We start from the raw sequence: 11044 nt of genomic DNA on the forward strand, positions 1-11044 counted from the left end.
TCAGATTTATTGTAGAGATGAAGTCTTGCTGCCCAGGCGGGTCTCGAACCCGCGGGCTCAGGCAATCCACTCACCTCAGCTTCCCAAAGGCGCGGGATTACAGGCTGAGCCACCGAGCCCGGCTGAAATCTCTTTTTTTTTCTTTTTGAGTTGGAATCTTACTCTGGCCCAGGCTGAAGTGCAGTGGCATGCTCATGGCCACCAAGCCTCAACCTGCTGGGCTCAGGCAATGCTTCCGCCTCAACCTTCCAAGTAGCTAGAACTATAGGCACGTGCCACCACACCTGGCTGATTTTTAAAATTTATTTATTGTAGGAGGAAGCCTCAGTGAGCCATGATTATGCCACTGCACTCCAGCTTAGGCGACAGACTGAGATTCTGACTCAAAAAAAAAAAAGAAGAAGAAATGGGCCCATTTTGTCCCAGGGCTCTAGTTTCTGACCCAGTTTTGCACCTGTCTCCGATGCCCAGGGACACTTAGTCAAGTACCAGCACGGAAAGAGACTGCAAGTTTCAAGCCACCGGTGTTTTTTAGGGGAAACTTGCAGAGCAGAGGACACATATCAGGTGTCTGAGCCTCGGCCCTTGACCCTAGAACATGGGTTGGGTCGGGGGAGAAACCGTCACTGTCAAGAGCAGAGAAAAGCCTCAGACCCAGGGAGCTAGGAACCACCCTCAGCAGACAGTGAGACTAGCTCAGAGATAGTACCTGATGGACTCACAGACACTGGCTTCCTCAGGGGCACTCCTCAGTCAGATGTGGGGTCCCCAGGAGAAGGCGTGGCCAAGACTTCACCTTGGACCAGGCTGGGCCCTCTTTGCAAAGTCCACACCCACTCTCCAAATGACAGCAATAAAATTCCCCCCAACCCCTCGCACCCCTTTCTACACGTGAGAAGAAGGAAGAGGCCAGGCCCCTGAAATCTCACGGTGCTTTCTCAAGAGATACTTCCTCTTCAACAAGGGGGTTTTGGCTGCCCCTGGCCTGGAGGTGAACAGAAACTCCAGGGCCTCTGAGTGGAACTCTTGAGGCCATCTCCCCTGGTCCTGCAAAACCAAGTGAGACTGGCTGGAGACAGGGAGGGAGGAACCGCAGAGGACATAAGAAGGACCTGCCCCACATGCCCGAGTGCCCAGTAGAGCTCAGGGGCCGGGCACGCACGTGGGGAGAGAAGGAAGCCTCCTTACCCGTGTTCTGTCCTCGATCTCGTAGATCCGTAGCTGCATAGGCACGTTGAAGCTGTGCAGGATGTTTCCGCCGAACACCAGAGAGTCTACAGGGGTGTAGACGGCATGGATCCAACCTAGATGGGGATGACAAAGAGAGGGTGAGCCGCTGGACTGACCCTTGGGGTCCCTCTCCATGGGGCCGTGGGCAGTGGGGGAGAGCACCCAGGCGGGATTGATAGTCAGGGGTGCCTGATGCAGAAAGCCAGGGCTCCCGGCCAGCCTGGAGGACTGAGTTAGCACGGCTGCCAGCTAACTCAAGTCGGGAGGTGGGAAGCTGCCGACCAGCCCTCACTTCTTGAGGACCTTGATGACAACAGCTGCCTCCCAGGACCAGGCCGCATTCCCACTTCCAAGCTAGCCAGGGGGATGGAGCCCCACCTCCCATCCTGAGTCTTTCTCTTATCATCCCCGCAAACACAGGTCTCAAGAGGGGTCACAAAAGATGGCTCAGAGCCACAAGGAACAAGCTGCCGAACCTAGACACTTCCTCTGTCCAAGGTCACCTTCCTGTCATCAAACTCCCCTCAGCCTCATTTCAAGGTGGTCTCCTTGCCACACAACACCTCACCCCCACTCCAGTCATCTCCACTCTGTACTCCAGGACGTTAGCTGCCGACAAGTCTCTCCGAAGATGGCAGCCTCTCCACAACTTGGGGCCATGGTTTTTTTAATCTCCCCAGGCTCCCAGCCCAAAGCTGGGCGCAGCCATCATGAAAAGATGATAGCCGGGCTCGGTGGCTCAGACTGTAATTCCGCGCCTTTGGGAGGCTGAGGTGAGTGGGATTGCCTGAGCCCACGGGTTCGAGACCCGCCTGGGCAACTTGACGAGACCTCATCTCTACAATAAATCAAAAATGAGCCGGGCGTGGTAGCGCGCGCCTGTAGTTCCAGCTACTTGGAAGGCTGAGGCGGAAGGATCTCCGGAGCCCAGCAGGTCGAGGCTGCAGTGGCCGGGAGCGGCCACTGCACTCCAGTCTGGGCGACTGAGTGACACTCCAACTCAAAAAAAAAGAAAAAGAAAAGATGATAGAAGGCCAAGCACAGTGGCTCATGCCTATAATCCCAGCAGTTTGGGAGGCCGAGGCGAGAGGATTGTTTGAGTCCAGGGGTTTGAGACGAGCCTGGGCAACATGGTGACAACTTCTCTCTACAATAAATCAAAAAATTAGGCTGGGCACGGTTGCTCACACATATAATCCCAGCACTTTGGGAGGCCGAGGTGAGAGGATTGCCTAAGCCCACGGGTTCAAAACCAACCAAGGCAACTTGGGAAGACCTCATCTCTACAATAAATCAAAAAATTAGCTGGGCATGGTGGCACATGCCTGTAGTTTCAGCTACTTGGAAGGCTGAGGCAAAAGGATCACCTGAGCACAGTAGGTCGAGGCTGCGGTGGCTGTGAGCATGCCGCTACACTCCAACCTGGGCGACAAAGTGAGACTCCCATTCAAAAAAAAAAAGATGATACAGAGTTCCCTCCTTGTGCCAGGCACAGTGGTCTAAGGGCTTTCTAGGTCTTAACGCATTAATTCTTACAAAAGTCCTCAGAGGAATATACTATATCCAATCCCAATTTACAGATGAGGAAACTGAGGGACAGAAAAATGAAGTCACTTATCAGCGTTTTGAACCCAGAAAGTCAGCCTCCACTTGGTCCATGAAGGCTGGGGCCAAAGAAAGTCAATGAACTTGTTCAACATGTAACTACCACATCTCAATACACACTGGCCATACTGCGAGTGCTCGAGACACCCACATGTCGCTCCTGGCTGCCAGATCACACAGCCCAGAGCGAGGGGACCAGCAATAGTAACATCAACCCCAATGCACGAATGCTGAAAGCGAGGGTGAGAGGAGGGAAGCCACTTGCTGAACGAAGTCACAGCTGGCAAGTGACAGCAGCTCCGTTTTTAGCCGCGACACTGCACTGACGCTGCATCAAAGGCTCAGCACAGGCCTGCGAGTCCCAGGGGACAGCATGGAAGCACACAGGGGCGGCAAAAAGAGAAACGCGGAGAGAAATATGGACAAGGACAGACAGAGGCAAGGCCAGAGGGGATTGAGACCCTAAACCTCAAAGTGCCTGGACTCGGAGGCCACTGTCCACTCTTCTCCCTCCTGTGTGCTTAATTTTTTCTCTCAGAGGAAAATTACCGAGACCGTTCCCAACCCCCAAGCCCAGGCAGTTGAATTCTTTTCCCCTGGTGAGACATGCCAGCCCTGAGTCACTGGTGGCCACTGCTGCTGGAAGCAAAGCTGCTACTTGGGAAGACAGCAAGGAGGCCACTAGGCCACAGCTGGTGTCTGCACTAGACACTCAGCCGCTGGCCATCCTGGGCGGGGAGGGGTGCAGCGTATAGGAGAGAGTTAGTTGTCCTCAGGGGAGAGCAAGAAAAAGCTCATCACCAAGAGCTGGATGCCTCTTGCACAGGGACAAAGGCTTTGCTTTACAGAACCTTGTTCTGCGTTTGGCTCTCCTGGCCTCTGGCTTGGGCCATCAGAGGTGGCTGCTCTGTCAGCCAGACATGCTGTTGCAAGTGACCATCCTGGGCTTCCTGCCCCTCCACCTTCACCCTCTCTGTGCAGGAATATGGCTGTTGCCCCGAAAAACCTCCAGCTCCCTCATTCACTTCAGTCTCTCACCTCTGCTGCCTCCATGCTGACCCCAAAGTCTCTGCCTCTATCAAGCATAACTACACTGTCTACTATTATTTTATTGTCACCGCCATTGGCATTATTTCTGTTTGCTTGTTTTAAATTAAGAGACAGGGTTTAAACAAAACAAAAATAAGAACAGGCAGAAGTGGTTCAAGTCTGTAATCCCAACACTTTGGGAGGCCAAGGTGAGAGGATTGCCGGAGCTCAGGGGTTCAAGACCAACCCAGGCAACTTGGTGAGACCTCGTCTCTACAATAAATCAAAAAATAAGCTGGGCATGGTAGGGTGTGCCTGTAGTTACAGCTACTTGGAAGCCTGAGGTGGAAGAATCACCCAGCAGGTAGAGTCTGCAGTGGCCGCGAGCATGCCACTGCACTCCAGCCTGGGCAACAGAGTGCGACTTCAACTCAAAAACAAACATACAAACAAATAAAAAATAGGAAAAAAGGAGAGACAGGGTTCGCTCTGTGGACCAGGTTGAAATACAGCGGTGCAATCACTGCAGCCTCAAACTCCTGGGCTCAAGTGATCCTCCCACCTCAGCCTCCCGATTAGTTGGGACCACAGGTATATGCCACCTTGCCCAGCTTCCATCAGTGTCATCCAAGCAATACTTCCTAAGACTGGGACCTGGGACCACTGAGTTCCACAGTCCTGTGATATTTCCCCACTTTTGCAACACAGGATGGAATGAAGTCACTGGTCCCTGGTACGTGCTAGAGGGTTCTTGAGAGGGGAGGCCATCCTTATTTCATCTTGTCACAGTGCCTAGTCCCAGGCCTGGCCCAGCAGGGGGAGTTCACAGGGAGGGTAGGAGGATCCCATTCCTATACGGCCCCACAAGTCCACTTTTCTCCCTACAGAAAGCCCAAGTCCAGGGGTCTGGATTCAAGACTGTCTCCTCTCCTCAGTGTGTCCACAAGAAATGAGAAGGCACTCCCTCCCTTATAAGGAACATGGTGGGCAAGTTCTTCGTCAAGATAAGCAACGGTCATTGATATTTGTGGTCCTCTCAATCAATTGTGAGGGCTCGAGTAAAGGATAATGCTCACATAAATCCATGTGTTCCAGGCCTGGGCTCTCTCACTCTCCAAGCAGGTAGAGAGGCCGACACACCTGACCTTACATATCATCCTGATGTGTAAGCAAAGAGGAAAGCAAGAGATCCGCAGCTGCAAGTAGAGGGGCGGGGATTCTGTACGCCCAGATATTTGAGGAATTCTAGAAGCCTCTACCAGCTTTCCTTCCCCTGTCAGGGCCTCACAGGTGGGTTGGGCAGCTGGCCCTGGATTGGTCGTACCAAGTCCCTCCCACAAACCTGCTCACATCTGCCCCATTACCGACCAAATTCCCTAAGGAAGAACCAGGGACTGGAAATAGCAGTGCTCACGGCCCCATCCATACCCACCCTCCCGATGGCGTCTTGTTCGTGACGCCCCAGAAGGCATGAGAGCCAGTACCCCCGGGCTGGGGAGGCTGCCATCTGCCCCCTGCTTCCAGGCCAGAGTCACCGACAATATGAAGGCAATAAACAGAGACTATTCAGGTCAAGCAACTGGGGACAAATCCAGGCGTGAATGGTGAGCTGGCGACTCACAAAACCTACTGCAGGGATATTCTCTGGGACCATAGAGGAGCCAAGGGCAGCGGTGGGCACACGGAGTCTCACCCATAGCCCAGACGCTCAGAATTTGGAATCTAGAATTCATGGAACTCTGGGTACCTCACAGATGCCCATGAACCAAGTAGGCCCCGGCTCTCCTCTCAAGTATTAGTGAACTCCCCATGTTGGCTAGGCCCAGGAGCGAACACTGTGTCTGTGAAGATCACCTCGAGGACCTCATAACTGGCACCAGAGCCAATTACTTCATTCCACCCCATGTCACAAAAATGGGGAAACTTAGCTGGGTGCGATGGCTCCCCACTGTAATCCCAGCACTTTGAGAGGCAGAGGCGAGAAGACTGCCTGAGCCCACAGGTTCAAGACCAGCCTGGACAACTTGGAGAGACCTCGTCTCTACAATAAATCCAAAACTTAGCCGGGCATGGTGGCTCATGCCTATAGTTCCAGCTACTTGGATGACTGAGGCAAAAGGATTGGCTGAGCCCAGTAGGTCAAGGCTGCGGTGGCAGGGAGCAGCGTGCCACTGCACTGCAGCCTGGATAAGAGTGAGACTCCAACTCAAAAAAAAAAAAGGAAAACTTCACCAGACAATCTAAAGTGCTTCCTTCCGTAGGAAAAAGGGAAGAGGGGCATACCTGGCCCCATTCCCACCTGGGCCTGCCTGGCCAGAGCTGAGCAGGTACTGGCGGGCCCCAACCAGCCACTGCATTACGTCCAGTGCGTTTCATTATAGCTCCCTTCCCTACTCTAGACCCATTTTATAGATGTATCGTTGAGGCCCAATCACGTGACACTGTTAAGGAGCTACTGTTGCTCACACCTCTTTTTTTTTTTTTTTTTTTTAGTTGGAGTCTCACTATTTCACCCAGGCTGGTGTGCAGTGCACACCCAGAGCCACCGCAGCCTCAAGCTGCTGTCTGAACTCAGGCGATCTTTCCACCTCGGCCTTCCAAGTAACTGGAACTACAAACGTGCTCCACCATGCCTAGCTAGTTTTTTGATTTATTGTAAAGACAAGGTTTTGCCAAGTTGCCCGGCTGGTCTCAAACCCACAGGCGCAGGCAATCCTCTTGCCTCTGCCTTTTAAAGTACTGAGATTACAGGTGTGAGCCACCGCATCCGGCTAAGTTTCCCCATTTTTGTGACATGGGTGGAATGAAGTAATTGGCCCCGGTGCCAACTATGAAGTCCTCCAGATGAGCTTGGCAGACACGGTGCCCACTCCCGGGCCTGGCCAACAGGGGGAGTTCACCCTAGGGTTACCATGAAATTTGAGCCTTGGGTGGTTCTTACTACAAAGCAAGAATGGGAAACTGCACGCCAGCCTAAGTCACAGATTCCCAGGTCCTCCCTAGGCACCAGCACCCCTACGTATGATCAATAAGCTCCCCAGACAGGGCACCATCACCCTGGCTGCCACCTGGCTAGACATGCTGCTCTCAGGAGACAGGAAACCAATTTACATCGCCCTTAGCGCCTCCCACACCACCAGGCACCAGGCAGGCCCTTAGGAAAGTTTGTTGAATAAGCAAATAGTTCTCCCAGAGTCACATAGATGAGAAGGAGACCAGATCCCAAGTCTTCTGGCTCCAAAAGCTAAAGGGGTACCAGGTGGATGTACCCAGGAAGGTACACTTTGAAACTTGGGTGCTAGCCAGGCACAGTGGCTCACACCTGTAATCCCAGTACTTTGGGAGACTGAGACAAGAGGATTGCCTGAGCCCAGGGATTGGAGACCAGCCTGGGCAACTTGGCCAGATCTGTCTCTACAATAAATCAAAAAATTAGTCGAGTGTGGTTCCAGCTACTTGGAAGGCTGAGGCAAAAGGATCACCTGAACCCAGCAGGTCAAGGCTGTGGTGGCCATGAGTGTGCCACTATACTCCAGCCTGGGAGATAGAGTGAGACTCCAACTCAAAAAAAAAAAAAAGAAAAGAAACAAACTTGGGTTCTCACTGTGATCATGCCACTTATTAACTGGGGGACCTTGGGTCTCAGGTACGTTGCTTATTTTGGAAAAAGTAGTGGCATTAGGCCAGATCTGGTAGTTCATACCTGTAATCCCAGCACTTTGGAAGGCCAAGGTGGGAGACTGTTTGAGCCCAGGAGTTCATGATCAGCATAGGCAACATAGTAAGACCTCATCTCTACAAAATATCAAAAAATTAGCCAAGAGTGGTAATGCATGTCTATAGTCCCAGCTACTCGGGAGGCTGAGGTGGAAGGATGGCCTGAGCCCAAGAGGTCAAGGTAGCATCAGTGAGCCATGATGGTGCCACTGCACTCTAGCCTAGGCAACAGAGTGAGATCCCAACTCACAAAAAAAAAAAAAAAAAAAAAGAAGGAAACGCCAGAATTAGATTCTCTACCTCAATACAGAAAAACTCCCACTCAGGGAACTGCAAGCCATTCCTGAATTCCCCAAGACTCTCTTTCCCACCAAAGCCACAGGCCAACTACCACAAATCTCAGATCTGTGTTTGTCTATGGCTCAGAGGGAACCCCTGGGCCCCTGTGAGAACCCAAAATACTTGTCTAGATACTTGTCTAGATCAGTGGACTTCAAGTCTCTGGTCCTTTAGTTTTCACTGGCTGGAAAAAGAATGAGAAAAACAAAGACGGTGGAGATTTTCATAAACTCAAAAATATCAAATTTAATGTTCTGGTCTTAATTCTGAAATTTTGTATTTGCAGCATTTTTAGTGTCAGAATAGTCTTTCTTTCACAATAGATGATGAGATTTACTGAGTTTTTGCTCGTAATTAATATCTGCCTTCAGAAAAACTACAAGTTGATAACTCTGTATCAGTTCCCAACTTCTTTTCTTGTTTTTTCTTTTTTTCCTTTATAGAGACAGGGTTTCACTCTATCACCCAGGCCAGAGCACAGTGGCACAACCATGGCTCATGCTATCCTGGGCTCAAGCTATCTTCCTGCCTCAGTCTTCCATATAGTTGGGACTACAGGCACCTGCCCCTATGCCTCGCTAATTTTTTGATTTTTTATAAAGACCAGGTCTCGGTCTCACTTGGTTGCCCACAGTGATCTTGAACTCCTAGACTCAAACAATCCATCCTCCAACTTGGCCTCCCAAAGTGCTGGGATTACAGGCATGAGCTACCACACCTAGCTTTTTTTTTTTTTTATTTCATTGGTTGATGAACTCAATGCCTGGTAACTACTAAATCATGCTGTCCATGATTCCTCTACCTACAGTCTCTCAGAAGGTGACAAACTCCAACTGTCCCTTTTCTATTTCCCCAGAATCTTAGTATCTCACTCACGACCCTGCTGGGGTCTAACGCAACTCCTGCTTGCTGCAGCACAAATTCATGTCTCCTCTTCCTGCCTTCAGTAGAGAGTCACCCACCTGCTATGACCCCAGCTGCTGCATCTCAAGCCCTTCCCCAACTCGCTTAAGTCATCAGAATCAACACCCCTCTCTGCCTAGATGGGGAGAAATGAGGAACCACCTCCCAGTTCTGTGTAAGGCCTGGTTTCTCCGGGGTTTAGGGGGCGGAGACTGAGGAGGCAGGTGCTCAAGGCCAGAGTGGAGAGGGAGGGCTCCTGAGGGTCCCGGAGTTCAGCTCGGCCCCACCCCCTCTGCAGAGATGGGATAGCTGAGGTGCAGAGAGAGGAAGAGACCACAGCCAAGGTCACAAAGACAGTCAGCAGCAAGGTCAAGAGCTTTCCAGCATTCCTATGAATCCACTAGGGCCAATCCGTCATCACCCGCAGAGCGGCTCCGCACACCTTAGAAGGAAGCGGAAGTCAGGCATGGTGGCTCACACCTGTAATCCTAGCACTTTGGGAGGCCAAGGCCAGAGGATTGCCTGAGTCCAGGGGTTTGAGACTAGCCTGAGCAACATGGCGACACCACATCCCTACAATAAATAAAAAAAAAAAAAATTAGCAGCCGGGCTTGATGGCTCAGCCTGTAATCCCGCACCTTTGGGAGGCTGAGGTGAGTGGATTGCCTGAGCCCGTAGGTTCGAGACCCGCCTGGGCAGCGAGACCTCATCTTTACAATAAATCAAAAAATCAGCCGGGCGTGGTAGCGCATCCCTGTAATTCCAGTTACTCGGAAGGCTGAGGCGGAAGGATCGCCGGAGTCGAGGCTGTGGTTGGCCGGGAGCGGCCACTGCACTCCAGTCTGGGCAACAGAGTGAGACGCCAACTCAAAAAAAAAAAAAATTAGCTGGGCGTGGTGGTGCGTGCTTATGGTTCCAGCTACTTGGAAGGCTGAGATGGAAGGATCACTTGAGCCAGCGGGTCGAGGCTGTGGTGGCCAGGAGTACACCACTGTACTCCAGCCTGGGCGCCAGAGCAAGACTCCTACTCAAAAAATAAAAAAAAATAAAAAAAAATAAAAAAGGAGGTGCATTCCACCATTCCACATCTGCCAGGGTGTCCCCCATAAACACTGATGCCCAAATACAGTCCCTCTGTCCCAAGCAGGGGTCCTTCCCTTCCCTGAACCAAGCAGTCTAAGGACAGACCTGGGGCCATGGTAACAAAGTCACTAAACCCACTAAACCCTGTCACCTCCAAATCCCAAATTTCTCTAATAAGGAGGTATCCGCTTTCTGTTCAACTTTCTAGAAGAACCCACAGTGGGACTTGCTACCACAACCACCACTAGTGCTTGATGTCCTGACCCAAGGCCAGCATCTAGCCCAATTCTCAGAAAAGAAGTGTAACTAGCTTCTTTAGCTAATGGATCTTAGCAGCCTCAAAGGATACTCTTATCCTCTGGTACAAACTCCCACCAGCCTGATTGGTGCCTGACAGCCTGCAAGCTCCTTGACACATGTACATCTAGTTTCCTACTTGTATACTGCCAGTGATGGGGCGCTCACTACCTTATAGAGCAAGTTATTCCAATTCCACTTGGCTATACCTCTTCTTCCAGGAGACAATTCACCTGGCTAGCTGCATTTACCATATGCCTTCACTTCCTCAGGTAAAACAAGCCAATTCCTCCTTTAAACTCATCACACATGATGTGGTTTCAAGACTCCTCTCTTTTCAGGCTGACTTACCCTCCGAAGTATGACTAAGAGGAATAAAACCTACATGTGGCCCCCTCACTGTATTCAAAAGGGACCGTCACCTCCCTCGTCCTGGATAGAACATCTCCATTTGTAGCCTATGACCAAATTCTCTGATCCTAGGTCATTAGCCAAATCTACCCGTGACTCAGTCTACAACCAGCCAAAAGCCCCTGGTCTACCTCCAAGGAATTATAGGCCAATCAAGGACTTTGCAGCAAATCAGATGGGGTTGGAGACCCTCATACTTATGATCTATCACAGAAACAAAGAACTGACTACCACACAGTCTCACTGATAAGTAGGACTTGAACATGAATCACATGAACACAAGGGAGGGATCGGCAGTCACTGGGCACTGCCCAGGGAGGGAAGGAACAGGGCAAGTAAAAACACAAAGGAGCCAACTCGGTGGCTCAGTCTGTAATCCCGCGTTTTGGGAGGCTGAGGTGAGTGGATTGCCTGAGCCCACGGGTTCGAG

The 11044-nt window shown here is 51.3% G+C and overlaps 1 protein-coding gene across 3 annotated transcripts in view; it reads right to left on the bottom strand.

Moving 5' to 3' along the window:
- KDM2B (lysine demethylase 2B) overlaps positions 1-11044 on the bottom strand; it is a 159131-nt gene that overhangs the window by 89709 nt on the left and 58378 nt on the right. For all 3 annotated transcript variants that reach the window (XM_008061705.1, XM_021714246.1, XM_021714245.1), the window contains one exon: positions 1189-1304. In XM_008061705.1, the coding sequence (XP_008059896.1) occupies positions 1189-1304 (116 nt within the window). The remainder of the gene's footprint in view (positions 1-1188; positions 1305-11044) is intronic.

This window comes from Carlito syrichta, unplaced genomic scaffold, assembly GCF_000164805.1.
Source record: "Carlito syrichta isolate Samal-C Ts95f unplaced genomic scaffold, Tarsius_syrichta-2.0.1 Scaffold305460, whole genome shotgun sequence".
NCBI classification, from domain to species: Eukaryota; Metazoa; Chordata; class Mammalia; order Primates; family Tarsiidae; genus Carlito; species Carlito syrichta.